This window comes from Barbatula barbatula (assembly GCF_947034865.1).
Source record: "Barbatula barbatula genome assembly, chromosome: 3".
Lineage (NCBI taxonomy): Eukaryota > Metazoa > Chordata > Actinopteri > Cypriniformes > Nemacheilidae > Barbatula > Barbatula barbatula.
In genome coordinates, this window is record NC_136764.1 from 12,994,189 (window position 1) to 13,020,492 (window position 26,304).

The 26,304-nt window shown below is 37.8% G+C and overlaps 1 protein-coding gene across 2 annotated transcripts in view; it reads left to right on the forward strand.

Annotated features, from left to right (window-relative positions):
- Nucleotides 1–1,521: 1,521 nt before the first annotated feature.
- arhgap21b (Rho GTPase activating protein 21b) overlaps nt 1,522–26,304 on the forward strand; it is a 38,870-nt gene continuing 14,087 nt past the window's right edge. Inside the window, exons 1-7 of one of the 2 annotated variants that reach the window (XM_079452901.1) lie at nt 1,522–1,750; nt 2,630–2,842; nt 15,862–16,035; nt 16,176–16,197; nt 21,528–21,620; nt 21,713–21,791; nt 21,979–22,033. In XM_079452901.1, coding sequence (XP_079309027.1) covers nt 2,756–2,842; nt 15,862–16,035; nt 16,176–16,197; nt 21,528–21,620; nt 21,713–21,791; nt 21,979–22,033 — 510 coding nt within the window. In that variant the 5' untranslated portion in view covers nt 1,522–1,750; nt 2,630–2,755. Of the gene's footprint in view, nt 1,751–2,629; nt 2,843–15,861; nt 16,036–16,175; nt 16,198–21,527; nt 21,621–21,712; nt 21,792–21,978; nt 22,034–25,632; nt 25,921–26,304 lie in introns of those variants that run through there. The other variant, XM_079452902.1, reaches the window with a different exon arrangement.

Here is a 26,304-nt window from a genome sequence, read left to right on the forward strand (position 1 = left end):
CACAAGAAAGACACGCAGCTGACTGACATTCTTCCTGAGTTGGCTGCTTCCCGGGAGAGTGTCTGCTGTGGCTTAAGCTCCATTTCTGACCAGACTGTAGAGAGAGGAATTCCCTGGGCCGGGAAGTATTGTGAAAGTCCCTGGTCAGGACGACCTCGGAACAAAGGCCACTCAATCCCTGCAACAGGTGGCCCCTTCTGCTGGCCGTGAATGAAGGGAACATTTGTACATGCCTCTAGAAACTGGACACATTTTGCAGGTCTCTCTCTTTTGCTTTTTGTGTTTGTGAATATGTACAATGATACAGATTTATTCAAAGAAAACTGAGCAGATAATTTCTTCTCATCTAATTCAGAGAGTAAGTTTAAATCTGCAAATATCTCTTGTTTGCATGATATGTATATCTATGAAGTAATGGTCCTCTGTCTGCTTCATAAATCTGCATCTGACGATTATCAGCTCATAAAAGAAACAATGCTACAACATGACTGGACTCACATCCAAATATTGACACTGATTAAAGTGTTTAGTGATGTCACTGAGATGATGGATAAACTCTGGTCAAGCGGTCTGAGATTGTGAGCATAGCTGCCACTCCTCGTGTGTTCGCTGTGGGGCACAGTGTGTGTGCACAGACATTCCACAGCCACTGCCAATCGCATGCCAAAACTGCCCGACCCTGCTTTGAACCGGGCCAACATGTGACTCCAGTAATCCAGACAAACAGTTGTATTTGCGAAAGAAAGAAATGTAGGACAGAGAGAGGGAATGAGAGATTGGAGGAGGCCATGGATATAAGTAGAATTGGCATTTAAAGGAAAACTTTTAATTGAAATTCGGAATAAAACAGACTGGAATGTCTGTATCTCTGAGATGCCGATTAATGTGAGACCATAAAATCAAATTATTGATTGTGTAAACAGCCCAATGTTAATCTTTATGTACACTTACAACACATATGCAGTATTTAATCATTGTTCTCCGTGCTACACAAAATACAAAAACCATGGGACGTTGCCCCTAAAATATTTTTCTACCCATATTTATTTCTACATAGAGCTGTGTATTTGTTTGTTAAAAGTGTTCTTTAAACAGTGTCTGTGGATTGAGTCAAAATGTGTAACAGTGAGATATATAAACATCAACACTGTCATTTTTGTGTTTAGAGACAAAACGTCCTAACAAGACGTTCCATCCCACAACATTGCTCCATTTGTGCTGCTGGTAGCATATGACAACTAAACAATCAGAGATGGGAGGAAGCACATAAATCCCTATGGGTCTGTATTCACCCTTGTGAAGTGAAACTAAATGTTAACCTTCGAAAATTAGACCGTAAAAATAAATCAGCGTGATTAAAATGTATTTATTCATAATTTTTTAAAACGACTTCAACAAACTGTTTTGAGAAAGTACCATTTGTAACAACGCTGCCCATTGGACAGAATTTAAACAAGAAATGTTATACAGAATGTGATTGGACGGAGGTTTGCCAGCTCGCAAAAGGGTGGCGTTTCCAAGGATTCCGAGAGCGCTCGAGCTCCGCTCCAACGAATGCTGCGCGCGCGCGCGTGGGCTGGTTGGACCGGGAATAGGAAAACTTTCGCACTGTTTTTATCCATCAAAAACATTCGGAACTTGGATATGACGCGAACTCTCCCTTCTGTTTCGATGAATTTACCGACTTTGTGCGATTTTCTGGTCTGCAATGGGCGTCCACAACCTTACATCGGCGCTTTATTCCCAACAGGTAGGTGCTGGCTAGCCTTTACAATACCAGTTAGCCTTTACTTTGTTTTGATAGCTACTCAAGCTAGCAGAAACCCGTGGCATTGTAGATCACTCGAGAACACTCAAAATGTACAAACCCGGTGCGAAATGCTTTTTTTAACGCATTCAAATAAAGTTTGACACTTTTGAAGTGTGCGTGTTTTGTTTGTCGTGTTTAAGTACACGACATCAATCCAGAGCAGAAAGTTTCCAGCGCTGTTAGCCGCACAGACACTCGCTCAGTGTAACTACACTAGATAAAACTTCGTCGCTTACATTCCCATAATGCTTTCGGTCGTGGGTTATCATTTTCTTTTAACGAGATTAAACATGTTTAATGTGCTCTTGTGTTTGATATCAACGGTTTGAGTTGTAAGTGGATAAACAGGGGGGGCACATGCGACCATGTGGCATTGTGGGAAAGACTCGTGTTTTGCTGGAATAAGCGATTTTTTATAGTTTCTATCAGAATGGGCTTTATTCGCAAAGTGTTCACATAATGCAAAGAAATGTGTAGTGGTTTCTATGCGCTCTCAGTAGTTACATACTAATAGAAATTAAATAGGTAGTGTAAAAATTTTAAGTTGTAAGTAGGACAGTTTTGTACAGATGTGAATAGTAATGTACTGTGTATACAACTATACAAATATTAATATGTACTTACACAATTCTGCATGATCACTAGCGTAGAAAATTGAGTAAAGTGAAATTTTACTTCGCAAAGTGACACTGATAGAACAAAATACTCCAGTTGTCAAGTCAATGCTTATTGCTAATGAGAAATTTCACAGCTGTGGACAGTTTAGGCAAAAACATTTTTAATAAACACCTACGTATTTGTGTGTTTTTGCCATTCCAGGGTCATTCACCCATGCATGTGAAAAATGGGATCGAGTCGGATGTTAAAGTGTGACGTAAGAAGTGTTTTAAGGATTTTTCTCTACATGTGGACTGCAACGGTACTCCGGTGTTTCTGTGAAGTGATATGATGGACACACATTGGAGGAAAGCAGATGAGGATGAGGATGAGGATGATGAACTGAATTATGCTGTTGTATCTGCACACTGCGAGGTGAGACCCGTGTTACAGAACAGTTATTACCTGGAGTGTCAAAATTTGGGTGGGTCCATGGATCAACCCTAGTTAAATAAAAATTTTCATTACCAGTTTAGTACTGTACCCACTAAGCATTTTCGTGCCACCAAAGTCTTTTATGAATTCTTTATTCCAGACACCTCGAATTTAGGATATTTTCCACCTCAACTCAGATATAATTTGCTGTTTTAATGCTAATAAATACTTTCAATATTTATATGTTACTAAATCATTAGTAACATTGTTTGAGTTTACTTAATCCATACGTTACATCCGGGTATGATGTTTGTGGGAAATATCCTAAATCTAAGGTGTCTGGAACGCAGCATTACCCCAATTATGTTACCTGAAGGATTAGGAATAAAAATACTGGCCTCATTTTAAAAGTTCTCAGGTCTAAAAGTGATTTAAAATGGGCAGGGAACGCATTTATATCAAAGTGCACCATTTAAGCATACAGTTCTTTTACACATACAGTGTAACACCCTTTGTGGATTAAGGAATGATGTTTTAAGTGAGGTATTATTGAGATTAATTTCTACTTGTTTGTAACTTCCTCGCAGAGACATGGAAATCAGATGGAAAGCTCTCAGCAAAAACATGTTGTTCAGGTCATAAGATCAAATTAAAGTGCGTTGTTGTTGTGTCGCTGACGGTGCTGGTTTCTAATAAATCATTCCCAAGTGAAAAGAACTCCTTATTCCTGAATGCCAACTGTAGATCTAACCTCAACTCTCTTTTAGTGGAAATGCTTAATCATGTTCTTTCTTATTTCGGTATTATCAAAACGTTGGAGTTGGCGCTTCATGATTGTTGGTGATATAATTTACGTTGTGTTCATAGCATTCTTTGTTTAAACCTGTTTTCTGATGTGGCAAATTTGAAGTTCCAAAGACGACATTTGTATGGTTGGGCTAGTCTTTGTCCAGAATGGTTTTTACTTGGCTTAATGTTTAGAACTCTGTTGTCTTTTAAACATGGTGTTTAGATGCATGCACATTTCAGTCCATATCACAAAACTCTCTGGATTTCTCTCCACTGTCCCACTGTCTGGAGTTTATTCTCTGAAATTCCTCTCTAGTTTGAGAGAAACATAAAGTTCTGCAATCTGCATGCGTAAATGTTTTCAGCAGAAATGAAATTCCTTGGATGTTCTTGAAGGAAATTCCCTGGCAGGTTTTCCTGGTAGCAAGAGCATCAGTTTGTCTGCGAGCACGCTGTGGGGGAAGCTTTTCTAAACAGTCTGAACTAAACCACCAGATCTAAGTGTGGCTTCATGGCAAACAGCTGATGTGAAACCCCTTTCTTTAAACACATGGTCAATGTGGTGACCTTCTGAGTGCTTGACACTCAAATAATATGCAAATGCAATATTTTTTATATGGAAGTTAGCTTTCAAGTTCCATGTAGTTTTTCAGTTGGCTTTAAACTGGACGTGATTTGCTGACTTGGTTAGAAATGGAAGATTTTTTGTTCAGTAACACCAGAGTTATTGTTTTTCCCCATTTTTTGCAGTGAAGTCTGGCTCTTTCCTTGCAAATGTGAGAGTGGTTCAGATTTATCAGTTTTATATTTAGAACAGACTCATGCCCGTCATGCATTTAAATCAGAGTCTCTGGCATGGTTGGCAATCAAACTGCGCGTTCTGTGCCTGAGCCACAAACAAGAAATACTCAAAAAAAATTTTAATAAAGAAAACGAAATATATCAAATATACCATACCACTATTTTAATGGCTGCAACAGTTAAACAGTCTCCTTCATGTTATGCACTTAAATCCGCACTCCAGTGCAGTTAAACAATGCTAGCACCTGAACCACGAGCAAAAAATACTCCTAACATTTATTCTAAATGAATTTAATACAGAAACTGAACGAAATATAGTTTGCCATTATAAACTAAAGCAAACAATTTTAATGTGAGGCGCGTCGCTTCCAGCTCGCGCCGTCTGTAGTTTATTAAAAGTTTATTAATTCTGAACATGTTGCTTGTCCATATTGCACCAAAACGCCACACAAAACTCCCTTGGGGCCGCAGCAACACACCCGCCACGTGTGAACTCGTTTGGATGAACTGTTCTTGACATAATAAAAATGTAAACAGACATACAGACACAGAGATTCCCGCCTTTATTAGAGCGAAGAATATGTTCCCTCTGAAGCTTCGAATATTCTGTGTTGATTACTTTCAAAGCTGCAAAAATGGTATTCGGACCAGCCCAAGTTTCAAAGTATCACTGATGGGTTTGCTGCCCTGGTACGCTATTAGTTCACTCCCATGAATTAGCATTTTTGTGTGCGGTCTGACAACATCTTCCACCAGCTTTCTGAATGAAGACCTTTGTATAAACTCATGCCCACATTCACAGCAGGTTGAAGGTCACTTATTTATAGAATCTATTTATTTCTGTACACATCGTCCATCCCCTTTAATCTAATATGCTGCAGTGGCTCTGTTTTTCTGCTCATGGAGATGGGGAAGGGAAGTTTCTTGCCTGCCAGTGGTAGGTCTGTCTTCATTACTGAGTGATGTGGTTTCAAACTGAGCAGTGTGGAAAGGAAACTTGTTGCCTGCATGCTGATTAGATAAACTGAGAGTTTATTGGATGAAAATTCTGAGCTCTGCATCCACACAGGGTTTTAATGAGTTACTTATGTTTAGGTTTTTGCTTTGTTGGCTAATTTTATATGATTAGTCCTTAGCTTATCATACTTGCAGGGCTCATTTTTCTCATGCATATTTATTGTTTTATGTCCTTTTTGTCCTTAAAATGTAAAGAAAAATTATTTATCTTCTAAATTAAGAATATACTTCTATGGAAAATATTTAGTACCTGCTATTGGTGCTTGTCCACTGCATGGTACGGTAAGGTTTAGTTAGACTCAGTTCATTTCACTTCGGCTCACTTTGCTTTTCCACAGCAGCTTAGTAACGCTTCTAAGTGGGTGGGGATTATAAATGTATCGTCATTGTTGCGCCGCCTCTACTGCCGTAGTGAACACGAAAAACACACGCACAACACAGGAGTAATGGAGCATATTGATGACGAATGGCAGCAAAACAAAAAAGCTAAAGTAGCATTTAGCATTGCGTTTAGGGGGAACTGAATAACAAGATATCGTATTAAAATGCAAATCCAATGACGCTGGTAATAATTCTCTCTGCCCAATCAGTGATCTGTGTGTAAACACGTCACATTTAGGTATCGGTACAGTACGCTTGGAACCTCAACCGAGGTGGATCTAATAAAAAGTATCAGGTTCTAGGTACTGTACCCAGTGGAAAACCTCCCAAAAGTGAGCTGTACCGCACCGTACTGTGCAGTACTATGCAGTGAAAAGCGCCATATGTCATATCCAATTTATTGGTAGACCACAGTTTACTAAGTGAATAAAGAGACATTGGTGGGTTTGACTGACCTTTCCTGGTATTTCCTCGTTGTGTATAAATTCTTATTATTATGCTTTTTTTGTTTTCAAAATCAGAATTGTATACAGGACCCATTCTTTTACAAGAATCTCTGATAAGTGTCCAATCACAAACACAACAAGCATTTCAAAGCAGGTGTGCACTTTGCACAGTTAAAATAACAGTTATTTATTAGTAATTATTTGACTCTTCTAATATTTATTTTGAAATCATGTCTACCTATGGTATCAAAATAATTATTATTAGCAACATCCTAATTTATGTAGCCTGCTGTTGCATGATTTTGCACGTGGCATAGATGCTATTTTAGTTACCGATTGTCATATGAACAGCTCCTGGGCCGGAAGAGTAATATACATTCCCAATTCAATAGAGAAAGACAAATTGATTCCGGTCACTGCCCAGTTCCTTAAAAGAGCAGCATGCCAGACTCATTTAGTGTAGTTATTTGTCCATTTAGGATGGTAAAAATCATTTGACTTGTACAATGAAAATGCAGAAGTTGCAAACACCTCGCAGAAATGTACCATCAGCAGGACATGATGAATTCGCATTCGTGCTAATCTTCTCTGGATCACCTCTTGCCAGCTGAAGACACCAGAATCATAAACACCTTAAACATCATCAAATGTCCGTGTTTATATCCGTCAGGGAGATTATGAAGTAGCTTATCTAAAAAGGGAAATTCTTATGGCTTATGTGATCCCAGCACTCCCCAGGGAGTGTAACATGTTGTCCAGGTGCATATGTAATGATCATGAATTATAAACTGCCGTATCCTAAAAGAGTTGGTGCTCCTTACTCTTCCAAACAATGGGAGTGTGTGTGGAGGGTATCACAAACATTTGTAGTATTTGTGCCAGGTTTAGTCATAGATCTTATTAGAATGTGCCAGTGGGCCGAATGGAAATAACCTGTAACTCGCACCACTGTTTGCTGTGGTGTCTGTGTTAGTTTTTATTTAAACATTTCAAGATGTGTTCTGTTGGATTTGATCAGCTAAACTCTGTCTAGCACTTATTTTTGCAACAGCAATAATAACTGATAATTATATAATTTTTTCATTGATTGTGAAAATATTGAGTAAAATGTTTGTGTGTGTGTATTTGATGTATATATTGACACGACACTAGTCACCATACATTTTGAATATCAACATCGGTTACTGATTAAATTCATATTGGGTTGGCTACCTTTCACATTTCTACCGGTACCAATGGCTATAGCTGAATTTTGATACCTTTTTCGGTACTTGACTCACTGACTTTAGTGATTTTCAGTGAAAAAATAAATAAGCCCAAAGATTTTAACATTTTTCTATTTATTTCTAAATGTTCCACACAAAGGTAATGGTGATGAAGTTTTCTGCGCCAGAGTGAAGGCTGTTACCTCCGCTGCTCTCACTGTGACAGAAGGGCAGGTTGAAAGTGGGACAGCAGAACTTTTCAATGAAGATAATATTGTAAATAACAGGACTCAGACAGGTGCTCACAACAACTCAGTTTCATTAAAGGAATAAGGGTATTTTTTACTTGGGCCTTAGTTTTCCCGACCTTACTTAGCTAATATTCTGCTCACGTAGATTAAAGATTACCCTTCAGTGGGTCCTAGGTTTTGGAGCAAGCTATTATTTTACGGATGTTTACTTTAGTAACTGTAAATAAACTAAGTTATTTATAGAACAGTTATTGACAATAATTAATGCCGTTGCTGACTGCCACAGACTTTGATGTCAGTAAAACAGTTGGCAACTAGTAATAGTCAAACTATGGTTTCGTATACATCTCATGATGTTAATGTTACTCTTTTTAACATACATTGCCGTGTATGGAATTTCAATGCAGCCAATGGTTAGCTCACACTAGTTTCTCCATGCTATGTTAACCTGAACCAACCAAAACAGTGAAAATTTTGTTTTCTCTAACAAGTTATAGATCAAATAAGATCGGTTAATTAATTACCTGTAGATGTTGAAGATGTTTTCAACGCTGATGCTTCACTTAATGTGTCGTAAAAGTACCGAGTTCGGTACCCAACCCTATCGTCCAGTGACAACCACAAATTGTAACGAGATACAAAATAAACTTTTTACTCAAGTGCTCATTGAACTTAGGCCCACCAGACTCTCTAAAACCCCATTCACAAAGTCTGTTTATCCCGGATAAACAGATTATAAAATAATTGCATTCTGCGTGAACGCAAACGCATCCCGGTAAATCAAAAACTAAAAAATAAGCTTATTATTTGTCTTTAGCTTAATCATGTATGAATGCAAGAATCCTAATCACCAAACATAAGGACAGATCCGAGAATAGAGTTGTCTGCTTCTAAACGCTGTTTAAACTTAAAATGAATTAAATAAAAAATTTAATGACTTCTATCAAAAATATTAATATTAAGACAAAAAAACAATGATAAAAGCTTCTATTAACTTGATCGCTTGCCAACCTATAAAACATGGCGGTGTGCACCTTCCATGCTCGTGCTGCAGAGAAGCCTGTGTGTTTCTCTGCAAGATATCGCATAAAACATTAGCGAATAAGCACCGCTTCCATCCAGCTAGTCCACTGTCACTGTCCTAATAAACTGCCACTAAATAACAGGAAGAAAAGTAAGAGAATAAACGAAACACAATAAATGCAAGATTAGTACTCTCGTCAGTCAGGTTTCGATATCTCATAGTGCAGCTATGTGACTTTTTGGTGGAATTTATTAGGCAAATGTGTTTCCAACTCCCATTATTTGCATTAAGTATTTTTTATAAAAATAGAAAACCCCCCCAACAGAGCATAAATACGTTTTTAATTAGAAATTTGGTGTAAACCCGCTTGTTAACAGACTAACTCCGAACATTGATGTGCTTGTTTTTCTCAACAAAAACATTATAAATAATATAGCTGTGAGCAGCGATTACCGGGGCAAACCAAATATGTTTGACATATTTGGATTCAATTTGGAAATTAATTCAAATTTCCATTGTTAAACATTTGCTACATATTGAATAATAAGAAAACCTTCAAAGCAATAGCCTTTTTAATACAGCATGCCAGTCATACAAAGTGGTTTGTTTCAATTTTACGGAGACAGATGATTGTTGAATTGATTGATGATTGAAAGCTGAATCATTTCCAATCCAAAATTGTCTTAATACACAATTAATTCATCATAAGAATGTAAGACGAGCCCTTTCCTTTTGCCTTAACCCTATACACAATAAAACATTTTCCATTGGTTCAAATGAATTCAGTACTAATTTGGTCTGGTGTATTCAGAGTTTAAGTCTCTTTACTTAGCAGTTTACTTAGGCAAGGAATCCCTATACACCAAATTCAAAATTTGAATTTTTGGTATCTCATGACCCATAAGTGCCGATGTACCCACCTTTGGCATGGGCCTCAGATCATGGTGTTGATGAAGTGTACCAAGTTTGGTTTCGATTGATCAAAGTTTCGCCGAGATACAGCCTGCGAACCAATTTTGGGTCGACCTCGTTAGGTTCACAATATCATAACTTTTTTACACTAGTAAGTCAAAAATTCTGTTCAGTCATGTGTGGATCAGTCCAAAGATCATCTGAGCCAATTTTGCAAAGAATTGGAACAATATTGAAGGAGGAGCAGCGAAAAGACAGATTACGGTACTTTTCTAAATGACCGCTACTGTAATGGGTGGAGTCTTATCATTTTCCTTTCCTACGGAAGAATATAAAAACATACAATTACAGTAGGGGCTATAGCCCGTTGGGCCTGGCCCCTAATAAACATCATGATCATATACCGACCTTAGTGTTTATTTGTGTTTTTTATAGGATTATGTGCACTATTAGCAGGTTTTTAATTCTCTTTTTTTAGGTTTTTAGTTCTGCGTGATCTTAATTCTGAAATGGCTACAAAATCTAAATGCTAAAATACTTTTCTCAACCTTTGTTTTAAAAAACACAACTTATTTTTAAACTCACATTGTTGTTCATCATTACTGAAAAATTATTATACCGTGGCTATTGTATTGCATTGGGCTATGTTGCAAAAATAACGGCTCATTTTAACTTATCAGCATTTCGTAATATTTTTTCATTAAGGTTGTGTAAATTTGCACTGAACAATACTGAACAATTTGCTTTTATATGTTTTCATAAAGCCTAGTGGCAGTGATGATGCAGAATTTAGCATCCTCAAGTGATTTTACTTAAAATCAAATGTTTATAGTTGAAATGTCACACCAACTATGATGCGTTTTTCAGTTTAGTAGTGTTAATTATAGCTGTTGTTTTTTACATTTTGCTAATATTCTCATTCTCTAAAGGTTGTGGTATAGAGTGTGTGGTAGAGCAAAATGTGTTGGATAGTTCGAGGGAGTGTGTCTACTTTGCATTAGTGGCACAACCCGGTTACGTAAACACAGTTCAACAAGATTGAGAGAGGACACAGGCAGGTTTTTTATTTTACATGGACATTTTTTTAAAGGCAAATACATTTTGCAGCAAGCTTTTTGAAAATAACAAATGAAAAAATTAGACTAAAAATACTAATGTTTGTATCACTTTATTAAACTCAGGAAAAGCAAAGGTATCTTTGCAAATATTTTGACGATTTAGCAGTTTATTGTGAACTATATCTGAATCAATCAAGCCTGAAGCTGCTGAATGTTTGGAAATCTGTTTGGAATAGCAAAGCCTTGCCCACTCGTCCCAGAGCGAAATCACCACATCCGTGCTGCATGACTGGGCACTATTCCGGATTTGAATCCGGTTGGGATTGTGATCTCACATGAAGGACACAGTTTCTTTGTCCCCGAATGTACATACGCAGGTTCAGATAACTATTTCCGTTGTCAGCAGAGTTTCCAGAAGTTTGTTGGCTCTTGAAGGCATGCTTTCGAATACACTGGAAGGGGTCTTGTCTAGGGATGGATAAAAATATTGACTTTTTTTATCGATCTTCAATTTAAAGAAGCAATATTGATTGTCAAATAGTATCTTTGTCCAACTTTAAGGCACATCCTTGGCTGAACAAGTTAAGAAACATCTTATGGTCTGCTAATATTTGGCCGCTTAAATAGTAGAGGGGGTGTCAGCTAGGGATGCACCGATACCAGTATCGGTATCGGGCCCGGTACCAAGCTCATGTACTCGTACTTGTAAAAATTCCCCGATACCAAAGACCGATACCTCACGTGACGTAATTGACAGAACGTTCCAGTGCACACAGAGACACCTGCCGTAGCAGACACAATGTCATAGAGTGTTCACACCTAAATCGCGCTATCCGTGTGTAATTGAACGCTTGAACATTTTGAGTTTACTCGCTTCATTCATGACTGGAATTCGCGTCATGGGAGGGGCTTCTGGCAGGCGGCTCCAGTCTTGTTGCGAAATGGCGGACATGGATTTTGTTGGCAAGGTAGCTGCGCATAATGTGCTATGGAAGGCTGAAGATAGATGTAGACTCGTTCAGCGCCGTGTCTGCGTCCACAGGTGCAGTCCTTCATTGTTGTTTCAGATTTCTGCCTCTGCTCGTTATGTCATAATCACGTCCCTACTAGAGCAAGCTCCTGATTGGTTAATGCAGTGAAAATTTTCACCAAAGTTCAGATTTTTCAACTCGCGCAATAACGCGAACGCTCAATTCGCGCCACCTCATTCGCGTGAATCGCACCACAAGTAGGTCTTTGCATTGACTTAACATGTAAATCACTCTCTCTTAACGCTTCATTCGCGCTTAGCAGTGTGGAAATATTTCAAAATCAATGATGACGACCCACGCATGGCAATCTGCATGCTTATGTCCTCAGTTTTGTCCTTTGGAGGTTATTGGACAATTTTTGATAAGCACATAAGATTGATTTATTTTTTCATAATATGAGTTGAAGTTGTTAAAAATAAAGATGCTGATATTAGTCTCATTGTGTTGTTCTAAGAAAATTGCCACAAACAAAAAAAACCTAGCATCTGTGTCCGTATCGGTATCTGCGAGTACCAGGGAAAAAGTATCGGTATCGTACTCAATCCCTAAAAAGTGGTATCGGTGCATCCCTAGTGTCAGCACTGTGGGTGTACACTTATGAATTTGGCAGACGCTTTAATCCAAAGCAATTTATTTATTCTGCTCTTTTGTAAATTTTAGTTCATTGCTACAAAGTTCAATTAAAGCATTTTAGCTTGGCTGCACTGTTGATTATTTCATTTGTCAGAAACCTGCTCCACAGGTTCACACAGGGTCTCCGATTTCTTGTGCACTTGCTGTGTTTCGCACTTATTTACTCATTCCTCAACTGCAACTAACTGAATTCCAGCAGCCAAAAACAACTTGAAGACTGCTTGTGTAAGAGACCAAAATAGACCAAAGCCTCACAGTCTGCTACACATTGAGTCTATGTTCTCTAGCCCACACCTGACAAACTCCGTGGAGTTTTTTTTCAATTTCCATTTAGTAGTGAATTAACCAACTAACCATGAGAGGGGTAAGGATTTATTATTGCACTCAGGGCTCCAGACTAACCTTTTTTACCAGGGGCACTGTAGCCCCTGATTGTCAGGAGTTTAGGACGGAACCAAAGCGCAGGCAGACGTGTGTTAAATAATAAAACTTTATTTAAACCAAAAACCCTCGATGGGGAAAACAAGAACAAAACAAGTTAAAGGTGCAAACAAACAATGTCCTTTGAATAACAAATAAACTATAATCCACAAAACTGGGAACAGGAACACGGGTAATCCAACAAGGTGATAAGCAACGCACGATAAGGACAAAGGTGATAATGACAATGAACCGACAAGGGACAGAGGGAAACTGGGACTAGATAAAGGGAAACACTAACGAGGACCTATAACACGGGGAGAGTGTCAGCAGATGACAGGAAGGGAAAGCTAACAGGAGGATACCACGAGGCAGGTGAGTGGAATGAAATACTAAGAGAAAGATGGACCAGGGACTGTGACAGGACTAAACACTAATGCGCCACTAACAGGGAAACAAGGGGGCGGGGCTAAAGGACAGAACACTGGAGAGAGAGCATGGCGTGACAAACCAAACAATGCTCTTTCTCCACACAAAACACATGACACTGACTGACATTTTTAGGAGCGCAAGCAGAAAATTCAGGGGCACAATTTACCCCGAAATATCTGTATTACTGACAACTACCTTTAAACTTTACATTGTCCTTACATTATGTGGGTTAAGTCTATTTATTTTCTCAATTGCAGGGTCATACAGAATCTGCAGACTTCTTTATTAATTCTGTGCTAAAATATTGGTAAAATTGCGTAAATGCGTTTACATTTGTACATTAATGTAAGTATGTGTAAATGTGTTAAAATAGTTTTAAAATACTACCTGTCTATGCATTTAAGGTGACAGTGGTTTAGTTCTTCTCATCGTTTAAATAGAGGAAGAGCCTACAGAGAAACTTTAAGTGCTAAGTAAAGAGACTTTAACTCTGAATACACCAAACCAAATTAGTACTGAATTCATTTGAACCAACGGAAAATGTTTGATTGTGTATAGGGTTAAAGCAAAAGGAAAGGGCTCGTCTTATGTTCTTATGATGAATTGATTGTGTATTAAGACAATTTTGGATTGGAAATGATTCAGCTCTGTCTCAAGAAATCAACAGATAAATAGCGTATTCTGTACTCCTCAGATTCCGCGGTTAGTTCAGTTTTAAACATATCAAATATCAAATCGTTCGTCCTGAGCCTAAAGAAATCGGTCACTGCAAACAGCGAATCGTAGTAATGCGCTCATGTTTTGTCTGTTAACTTGATGAGCTGAGCTCAAAATAGACTAGGTGCGTATCTTTAGCGAGGCGATGCGGAGAGCGGCTTTTGGGACGCTTTGGTGCTGCGCGGCTGGTATAAACAAAAGTTCATGGCGCACAGCTCCAGACTCTTCCTTCTAACACACATAGGCCTACCCTAGTTAAAAATTGCATTCCCTAACTCAAAAACTAGTTGCAAAATGTCTGGAGCCCTAATTTCACTGCAAATATCTTAGAAAATGCTTGGGCTGTGACGGTGGCCGTGACAAGTGCCTTAACGGTGGTGAACTGCCACCGGCGGAAGTGCACGTCACTGTGACAAATATAAGTATAAAAAAACTGACAGTTCCAATAAGGATTGGTATTCGAAACCTTTCAGTTTTGGATGTTTTAATTTAAAAGCTTTTACATTAACAAAGAAATTATTGGCATACGTTGGTAGCCTGCACTGGAAAACCCAGGTTTTGCAATGGATCTTGTTGTGAAATGAACAATTACATAAATCAAAACGGGCTATGACTCACTTGCTTTGTGTTGGTGAGCGCGCAGGTTGCTGCGGTTGGGGAGACACATCTATTAATTTGCACTCTGAGCACATCTTTTGAATGCGCATAAAGTGCAGCTGAACACATCTTAATCTGGACAATTTCAACATTTCAGTTCCCCATCAATGAGTAGGAAAAAGTAACTTTTTATGGCAATCTGAATAGGAAAGGCAAGGTAGGTTTGAACAGTTTGTTTCAAATGAAATTGTTAAGGGCTACAAGGGTTACTCGACTGACTGAAGTTGTCACTGCAACGAGAGCTTTTTTATTTAATTCTTAATTTTCATAAGTTTTCATTATTCACTTTTGTTAATTTAACTGTTACTGCTGTGTGCCGTTTCACTGATGGATTTGCGCATTAAACTTGCACATGGATATCGTCCATGACTCTTGATAGCTTGCTTAATTACTCAACTTTTAACAATAAATATAACTTTGCATATTTATTTTTGCCTTAATGTACAGTATAATGATAAAATGTTTGCAATTAAGGATGTCTTATACATTCATTGTATGAAAAGATTGCAGTCAAACCTTTGTGAATTTTGGTAGTTGTTAATAGGGCATTTTACCTACCAGGTTGTTTGTGCAGAGGAAATGCTTAGACTTTTACACCTTTGCTAGAGTGGGTTTGGTAGTAAAGGGTAAGGCGTGACAATTGGTAAGGTGTGAGGCTGTAAATTCTCTGTAAACCGAGTGGTGCATGTCGGAAACAGAATGCCTTCTCTGCAAATGTAAGGCATTCCGACCCAAGAGTAGGCCCTAGACATTTGAAGCATTTGTATATTATACGGAGTTACCATATTAAAAAAACTTGTGTCATTGACCATATTTTCCTGTATTAGAGTTAATAAAGTGATGTCCAGGAGTGTTAATATATGCTTCAAGGAAATTACTTTCACCCACACTCTCAAGACATGACATCAGGCCAGTCTTGACTCTGTAGGTGTTCCTCAGTATGTAGAGGAAAATGTCAAGGATGATGATGTCACAGCAGGTGTGATTCATCCTTGTGTGGAAACTATGTTGAATACATGTGTCATTTTGATTTACCACAACTTGTTTTGGTGTGCCTTCAGTTGTTTATTGATTTTTGTTTTGTCCTTAAGATATTGTAAGATTTTAAGTTAAAACAAGTGGGTAATGTGCAAATCTGTACTCTCATGATCCCACATAGTTATTATGGCTGCCACTAAATTGCACTTTTATTGACAACCTTAGTTGTCCTTCTGTTTTGTCATGATTTTGTATGTTTCTCTGTAGGATGTGGCAGATGAGGACGATACCTCAAGAGTGCTCTTCCAGACGGAGGAAGAGCCATTTTCCTGGCCGGGACCAAAGACGCTTCGATTGCGCCGCACTTCACAAGGCTTCGGCTTTACTCTGCGTCACTTTATTGTGTACCCACCGGAGTCTGCTGTACACTCAAATTTGAAGGTAGGTTGGATCATTAACATTTCTAGTAGTTACTTGTAATATTACTGCAAAATATAACAAATGTGTTTATATATATATGTATATATATATCGAGTTGGGAGAATTTAAAATAAGGTTGTCTTTTTGTTTTGTTATTCTAGGATGATGACCATGGGCCAAGAGGTTAGTCATCACTTTTACTGACATTCATCTTTGTTTGAATAATTTATGAAACTTGATGTAAGGCTCTCAATTTCATATTCATGAAAGCGCCCAGTTATTTTGAGAGTGCTCTGTTTAGTTTAATATGGACTTCCTGCTCCCAATAATCTGGCACTGAATCAGAGCAGCTCTTCTAACTGTGAATGATTGGCTTTTATTCAGCTCCCATCACTGATCGCTCTCATGACGCGGATCAGTGCAATCGGTTATAGCTGCCAGACATAACTCATCCAGATTCTTTCCCCTGCTCAACCTTCCACTGTGTGAACTTTTGACCTGATGTGTGTGTTTTTAAAGATTGCACCATTTTATTGCAAAAGAGCTGCTTTAGTATATTTAATCTGTTTTCTTAGTTTGTTTACAGTTTTACACTGGTGTAAATGACAGATGTGCAAAAGTTCATATTTATTCAAACTAACTTGTCAATGGATGGTTTGAATGGCCAGTTTGTTTAATATGTGATGTGTTTCTAAAGCGGCACATCAGGATACCCCCTTGATAGCGTCGGGTTTACTCATAAGCATTTCCAAAACGAATTATATTAATAAATTAGTGTTCTTCTCTATGTAATAACTCAAGCTCCTAAAGTGACTGTTTACTTGCCGCCATCACTAAATGCTTCAGACAGCGTACACAATGAACCACTTCTTCGGATCTTGTCTTGGTTACACAAGCAACACGCCTGTGGACACTGACACCTAGTGGCCATTGCTTGTCTACGTGGACAATAACGCACAAGAATAAACAACAACTGGCGCATTGCCTGAATTAAAAACCCACCTTAAGTCTCAGGAGATCCTTGTCTTAAATTTTCCGCATGATCATCTTCATTCAAGGGGAACTCCGGCCCAAATTTTTATTCTGCCATTAATTACTCGCCCTTGAGTAGTTTAGCATCTGTATGACCTCCATTTCTCTCGAAAATGCAAATTTTCAGATTGCAACACAACCAATAACACAAGCCACATGACAGTGCATCCGGTGTCAGCATCACACAGGCTCTATGTCAGAATGCACATGCGTCAAGCAATGCTGACACTGGATGCACTGTCATGTGGTTCTCGGGAATGCACGCTGGAAATTAACACTAAAATCAGGATGTTTTTGAATATAGTCGTTAGTTTTGTTTGTTTGCGCACAAAAAGTATTGCTCGATCACTTTTGGTCCTTTCCTGTAGTTTGTACAGTGCTGTTTGACAAGTACATGAAACCATAGTGGTATGAAGTGCCCAACACAAATTAGTTTTTATTTAAGATTGTAATACTGATTTCCTACTCATGGAAAACTCGTGGAAAACATTCCACACTAAATATGATCTTTTTTTATTCGACACCAGCCAAGCCACATGTTCTTTTGAAAGAATGTAGTATAGGAGGATGAAAGAACATCTGTGTGGAAACACTTTTATTTCATTGATAGTGGAAGATTGTAGAGAATCGCCAGGTGTGGGCCATAGTGGTTTAAGAATGATGGTTTAAATCCAGCATGATTGTTTCCCACAGAACAAATGCCATATTCCATCGCTGGCCTTTTCTGTCAGGGCTTCATAAATTATCCTTGGCTTGCTAAAATGATATTTCTTTTATTGGGCAAAAATAATATTTTGACAGGTCAGGTGTACTGGTATGACTTCCTGGTTTAGCTTATCAATATATGTTGTAAGTGTAATCTGTGTGTTAAATAAAAATACTGATGGGTCACGATGGTCAACTAGTTCTATATTCATTTTTAGTTGGCTTTGATGTATTTTGTCTGAATTAGGAGATGCATTTATTCAATAAGTGTTTAAGTGTGTTGACAGTGCTGGTACTGTTATACCCTAGAGCACAGCACATTGACACAGCATGCCAAAACCCTTTCTTTCAGCTAGTATTTCTACATTTTTCTTATTCTACTGCAGCAGTCAAATTTCCACTTTTCTAATGAATCCCGACATTGCATTTACTGAGCCTACACTTTTTGACACAAGCTTAAATATATTGGGTGTCCTTAAAAGCAACCAGTTGTTCAGACAACCAACCATTTACACAGTTTTGAAAGTTGTAGAACTTGATTTTTACTTAACAAATCTTGTCCTAATTGTGCTTGGTTTTTGCATTAAAAATGAAAGCTATGAAATGATAAAAAGAGATATAAAAACTATAGTTTTTCTGTGGCCCTCGTGTTTAAAGCCATAGCTATTGTAGATTGAAAGCATGAAACTGAAAGAAGTTTTTTTAATTGGATTCAATTGGATTGGATTCAATTTATCGTCATAACACACATACAAGTACAGTGCAATACGCTGTTTAACAGAAATTTGGGTAGTTTTATATGGTTTTCACAAGTGTCAGAATGCAGTTGCAAGTCTTACATAATCCCATTAAAAGGGCATGTACTTCTGTACGCAAAACAGTCAGGGAGTTAAAAAAGCAGCCTAAACTCGTCCCAGGGTACGTGGTAGTAAAATGTTGAATTTGCATGCTGTCTAAATGCCAGTAGTGTTTAACTACACTTGTAGCTTTTCTGTTTTTCAGGTTTGTAGCTGTGGCTTTTCTTTAAGTTGTTGTGTATGTACATAAATAGAAACGTTATTGCTGGGGTTTGTGTACGTAATCCAAATCAGTGTACATGCTTTGCTTTAGAATTTTATGAATGAAGTATTGAATAAAGCAACAGAAATTGAAGAAATATGAATTACAGGTAAACACAATCTATACCAGAATATGAAAGCCAGATCAAATAATTATTAAGCTTGGTTTATGTGCACAGATAAATACAATTCTTAACTGAGAACTATTTACTTTACAGTTTAATTTAATTAGTAAACTCGGTTTTTCATGAAAATAAATGTTATTGAAAACTGCAGTGTATGATGGATGACACAAGAGGGTGCTTTAAATCTTATCTGTATGCATAAAATACATAGATGAACCACTACTTATTATCTGTATGCATAAAATACATAGATGAACCACTACTTATTATCTGTATGCATAAAATACATAGATGAACCACTACTTATTATCTGTATGCATAAAATACATAGATGAACCACTACTTATTATCTGTATGCATAAAATACATAGATGAACCACTACTTATTATCTGTATGCATAAAATACATAGATGAACCACTACTTATTATCTGTATGCATAAAATACATAGATGAACCACTACTTATTATCTGTATGCATAAAATACATAGATGAACCACTACTTATTATCTGTATGCATAAAATACATAGATGAACCACTACTTATTATCTGTATGCATAAAATACATAGATGAACCACTACTTATTATCTGTATGCATAAAATACATAGATGAACCACTACTTATTATCTGTATGCATAAAATACATAGATGAACCACTACTTATTATCTGTATGCATAAAATACATAGATGAACCACTACTTATTATCTGTATGCATAAAATACATAGATGAACCACTACTTATTATCTGTATGCATAAAATACATAGATGAACCACTACTTATTATCTGTATGCATAAAATACATAGATGAACCACTACTTATTATCTGTATGCATAAAATACATAGATGAACCACTACTTATTATCTGTATGCATAAAATACATAGATGAACCACTACTTATGCAGTATACATCAGAACATACTAATGGGAATGCTGACCCCATAATGCAATGTTCTCAGTTTGACCATCAACTTATATGTAACATTTTTCTGGACTACTTGATCAGGTTGTATAATATTAATTTGCTTGAAATAACCGTTTATGATAATAGAAATAAAAATGTACATAATGCAAGTTAATGCGACAAAAATATACACTGTGCAGAAAGCAATCATTTAAACTATGTTTTGTCTCCTGATTCACGTTGTTTCACTATTATATTAAAATAATATAGACAGTTATTCGGTATATTCTGTATAGCAGGCTGTATGCTAACCACATCATAGTCCAGAGATCTCTGGAGATCTCTACCATAGTCGTAGATCTCTGATCCACATCTCATCATAGCCTTTTCTATTTTTTCTCATGCTAAATATGTAGGAATATAATGCCCCGGGCTCTGAAGCACTGCAGCATTCTTTCCGCAATCTCTACAGGCAAGACCTTGAGCAAACACATTTTAAACATGCAGTCACAACCTGTAGCACACTGTTCAAGTATGGTGATATTACAGTTTAATGATGAGCATGTCATAATGCAAAAGCATAAATGTTCTAATTTCGTATTTTTTATCCACATTCATTCCCCTTCTCTCTTGGTTTCTCCTTTTAGGAGTACTTTTATTGTATTATTATACTATTACTATGGACAATTTAAGATCCAATTTAAGATACATTTACATGTAATTGTAACATCCTCTCCAGACTCTCTGAATTCTATCTGACTTCAGCTATATTTTATTTACAGCACAAAGCCCACTCCTTCACACCTACAGCACAGCTGCATTTTATTTGCTTTCACTTAAGACTTCAGATTGAATGTAATTTCTGTTTTACGTTCTTGCATTCCTGAAGAGTCTGAAAACAATTAAAGCATCTGTACGCCAGGCCTAAGTGACTTTGTTTGTATTGGTATCATGCTGAATTCCGCTGAGCATGTTTGAATAGCTGTAATGCTTTAGGTCTAGCAGCAAATCTAGTTGATTCAAATTTATTTAATTTATCTAAACAGCAAAAAATATTTTAATTCTTGAATGTTCAAAAATGTGTCTCTTATTATAGCTTGAGAACTATGCTTCATTTTACTGATGCCTGATGTGGTTACCATGGCAACTAATGTAGATCGACTTATATTATTGTTAATCTTATCTCATTAATTATTGTTGTTTTAATAAACAGATCCAAAGTACCCAGATCTGATAAAGATCAGATTTCATATTTAGGTTTAATGAGTATAAAGCCTCCAGTCACCATGATTATAGTCACTTTTGTCGCCAGGAGAAAGCATCACACTTCCCCACACTAAAACTGCCTGTTCTCTTTAGTGCAAGTAAACATAGGTCACATCAGTAAAATCCCATAGCGGTCATCCACAGGGAGTCTACAGTGTTAGTTTTTCACTGTTGGTCCTGTGATCTATGTGCCGGCAGATTGAAGGCCCATAGCATTCACGTATAGGCTTAGTTAGAGTTGTTACATTAAATGTTTGAGTACACCGATTATTCGCATTCGATGGGTTAAACGTTTTCTTGGAGCTTGTATGTTAAAAATGTTTGCTGCGGCTCGATCTTGTGATCGCTCGGTTCTTCCTGGCTTTGGTTTGTTGTGATCTGGGACACTCGTGACACTGCTGCTTTTGTTGTTGCCAGGGAGACCACGGAACAGACTGGAGCCTATGGACACGATATTTGTGAAGCAGGTCAAAGAGGGAGGGCCCGCTCACAGTGCCGGACTCTGCACTGGTAATTACACCATCACTTTAAAGGGCACATCCTTTTTTTGCCTTTTTATGTCTGATAATCTGGAATTTAACATTGGAACTGTATGTCAACAGGAGACAGAATAGTGAAAGTGAACAGTGAGAGCATCATTGGAAAGACGTACTCGCAGGTCATTGGGCTCATCCAAAACAGGTGAGAGTTTGGTTATTACATTTACATTACTTGTATGTTGAAGTGACCAAAAATTTGAATAATTCAGTAATCTGTAATATTGTTGTAGCAGTAGTGCTATACTTTTATAGTGATATAAAAGTAAGAATGTTAGGCTAGTAACACTGGAGAATTTCTTTTCTGATTTGGTTTATTTTTCTCCATCCAGTCATACATTTTTGGAATTGTGTGTGATGCCAAAAGATGAAGATATTTTACAGCTGGTAAGTTTTTACTGATGTTTGTTGTCTGTGTATTTGTGTCAGGCATGATACATGACAGGATATATTGTTGGTCTGTATTGGCATTAGGCCATATCATGTTTTTAAATTTGACTTAATTGTGTAGTCCTTATTCTATTGAGATCTTCATATTCACTATGACTTTGTTATCCATTTGGTGGAACTTGTTCTATTTGCACCCATGGAAATGAAACATCTGACCCGTTTCAGAGGAAGGAGGCGGGTTCCTCTGAGTGCGGCTGTAACTGGGACTGCTAACCAGGACACTGCATCCTTCCCTGCGAAACTCTCAAAGCATCACAGCTGCCCTCAATTACACACAACTGGAGTGCAGTTGTCTGTTTTGCATTTTCTATTAGACTTTCTTTTATAACATCAGTACACTGTTTCTGGAACTTTGGACAAATATTCTTATTGAATTAAAAGTGATATATGCTGGGCGGCTTGAGTAGTTTAGAAGCACAGCTTTCTGATTCCTTGTTTCGGCTGCTGTTGGCCCTGTGGACTTTAGATGACAAATAATGATTAACTTGTGAGGTTAGTCTTTGCTGCAGTATAATGACACTTTTAGAGTTTGGAGAGGTGTAGAGCAGGATGTTCTCTGAGGCAGGATGGAAGCTCTCGCTTCATGAAAGGCTGTTTGTGTTGAAGCAGCCGCTCAGCTAGGAGAGAGATGCCAGCTGGGGCCTGGCACATGAACTCTCGCACACACAGCTCTTATACAAATTGATCCTTTATATGCTGCTGACCATTGGTACAGGAGTAGCTATTTTAGAGTACTATAAGATGACTATTACATGGCTCTCTGGGACACTTAATTATGATTCGTCAGTTGTGGTATTCTGAAGTCAGATTTATTTGTGTAATGGCCATTTAAACAATATAATGGTTTGTTGTTCATGGATAAAGATGTGCAGTATAGCTATGCTACTGTTATGTACATATGTGCACTTAATTATTAAGTTGTTAGCAAACCAAAATGTCGTTCTTAAAGGTTTAATTGCATCATGATCCCTTGTGATGTTTTTGTTTTTGTTCATCATTTACTCTCCCCAAGTAGTTCCAAACCTGTAGACATTTATCTTTTCTAACTATCTTTCTTTGGGTTCAACAGAACAATGTAAGCAACTAAGATTTCAGGGGTAGTCAAAAAATGGTAGTCAAAGGTGCCCCAGAAATTTTAGTTGCTAACATTTATTTAAATGTTTTTCTTTGTGTTGAACAGAACAAACAAATGTCTGAAGGGTTGAAATAACCTTGAGGATGAGTCAATCAACTTCATTTTGGGTGAAAATCCCTTTAATGGTTTAAGCTAGTCATGACGTAAAAATCTATTCGCATCATATCTCTTTGAGTGAATGTACTTCGCGTTGTGTCGTTGACTGATTATGATTTCAGCATTTTACTAACATCCATTTGAAAGGCATCGGGGTGTAAAGTGACTTCACATGATGTCTTCTGCACATTCCTTTGAGAAATAAAACTTATCCACAGCGTCTTCAGAGGCTCAGATGTCGGGAGTAAATGAAGACTTATGTTCAGTCTTGCATCCAACAACAAAACACCTTGTTTGTTTACAAAACATGCTTGTAGAGCATGTCAACAGCTCGTTCAAGAGGCGACTTTAGGTTTATTTTTTTATTGAATTTGTATCATACTAGGGTGATTCTGTACACACACTCCTGACACACGGATATGTTAAAAGTGCATTTTCTGGATTAGGGGGGCTTTAAAGCAGAAATGAATGATGATCAATCATTCCACCGAAACATCTTAATCTTGTTTATTTTTTAAGCTGAATACCTTTGTGATCCTAAACATAACTTGTTTTTCTACAGATAAACCATTGTTCACTGGACTCATGTTCTGACTGTTTTGTTTGAATAATCACCTCATGTTCGTGTTTCATCTGAAAGTCGTTTTCATGCTTTCTATAATGTCTACACTTTCACACCGCTCAGCGAGCACATTGAGTCCTGCACTCATTTGTTTGCCCTTTAGATTAACTTTTAATGCGTGCCATTTACTGTTGTAAGCATCGTTTGAACCCTCAACGGCTCAAAGCATCTCTGCTGTTTCATGTTCAGATTGCAGTCTAATAACTGCTTTTCAGGAATCTGAGTTACAGAAATAAAACCATTGAGACCTTTTCTTGTTGTAATATTTTCTTTTGATAGCGAAGATCAGATATCTCAGTGTGATGCTTTACATTTTCCAAAATGTACTGAATTTTATTACTGTCATATATCTTGGCATTGAAGTGTATTTCAGTACAATATATACATTTATATGTAATGTATTTGATTAGAGGCTGTATAACACAATTACCTTTATGTATAAATTGGTGACCGGTTTAGTGTATAATATTTAAGAGTTATTGAGATTTTATGGTGCCGTTTTAATGTTTGTGTCTGTGCAAGCTTGTACCGTGTCTGAGTTTGTGCGGTTACGGCGGAGTTGTGGCCTGTCTCAACAGGGTTTTCAGCTGTTTGAATGAATAATCTACATTAGTCACACTAACCGAGTTGATCTGAGGAGGCATCGTAAGGATGCTACAGTGGGCAGTGGCTTAAGGACTTTACTGAGAGAGAGAGAGACAGGAAAGACGAGATTAGATCAGCTGGAGTCAGCTGGCTGCTGTGTTGTGAACAGGTTAGTCTGTCAGGCAGCAGTGCGAGCTCGAAGAGGAAAGGAGGGGGAAGCTGTACCATCGGAGCTGAATGTATAATCAAGCATCTGCCTCCGACATGTGAATGGTTACAGCTTTCCAGGAAGGGAGGGTGGGAACAAGTGAGTGGACATGCTAGCTGAGAGGGTGGGAGTGTGTGCGCGTGTGATCTGCGAGTAATCTGTCTGCGGATGGATGGAGAGGAGAGAGATGGAGAACCGATCGCCGCTACTACACGAGGCAGGCTGCAAGCACCTCAGCCCCCACCTCGACTGGGAGCGTCGAGAACGAGCAGGTGGCATTACTAACGTGACATTCTTCCCACGGTTCCTCCTCACCGGCAGCATTGCAGCTCCCGTGCATTTTTTGCGCTCTGTACAGAGATATCTACAGTGATAGTGGCTGCCTGATTTTCTTTTACGTTTGGATATATGTTGATCTCTCTCTTTTCCCTCTGTTGATTTGTGATGTAATGGCTGCAGTTTTTGCTGGAATTTACTAGTCTGGTAAGCAGATGAGCTGAAATGTTGATTTTTGTTGTTATTTTTTCATTTAGAAAAGTCATGCATGTTGTTATTTGTCATGTTGATGGTTGATTTCCTGTTCCTCGTTTTTTCAGCAGACTGTCATGACGTTTCTCTTCTCATTTAGCGTACTACCGTAAGGTGTGTTACATATCTCGGTCATAGCAGCGTAAAGATTATGTGACCTGTTTGATTCAGGCTTATGGGCAGTGCTCAGCTGTATTCAGCGGGCATGTTTGCTTTGCCTCGCCCCTTTTTATCCTTCCATTTTTTGCCCCTCATTTCAAATGAAGAACTTTGGCCTCTGTGACTTCACACGACATCTATGGCATTTCATAAAAGGAGGGGCAAAGTTCTCTATACTGATATCAGATTCAGTCCATGTAGTTACACAAAAGGAATGTAACTCTATATGATGGTTTAAAGTCCAGTTACGTGCAAGTAATGAAGAAGCTGTCATGTTTTGGATCTTGCCAATAGAAAAAATAAAATGGAAGCTTGTGTTTGTTTTAAATCTGACAATACTCATGATTTAACCGAAGTGTTGTGGTAGTATTTTATTCTGGATTGTGGATTTTAACATGATTACGGAGGTCAGATTCTGTGCTGTCGCTAACCAGGGCAGTCGCTCGGCTCTTGCTTCTGTTTCTCTTCGATCACGTGTGGTTACCCGAACGGTCAGTTAACATTACATTACTATTACTCTAAATTGATTGTTTTGTGATCCTTTTTGGTTTCCTGTAGCTCATTGGTAAGAGCATTGCGTTAACAACGCAAGGTTGTGGGTTGGATCCCAGGGGATTGCACATACCTATGTATAAATGTATAGGATAATGCAATGTAAGTCGCTTTGGATAAAAGCGTCTGCCAAATGCGTAAATGTTTAAATGTAATGTAAATGTTTCTGCTGGAGTATCAATGGGGTAATAGTGGCTGGTTGGCTGAATGCTCTTCAGCACAGGATTTAAAGAGAAGAAACCAACGTCTCACCTCAGATTGTTTTTATCATATACAAAATAACCTACAGAACTGCAAATCTTTGATTGGTTGTTTAAAGTGTA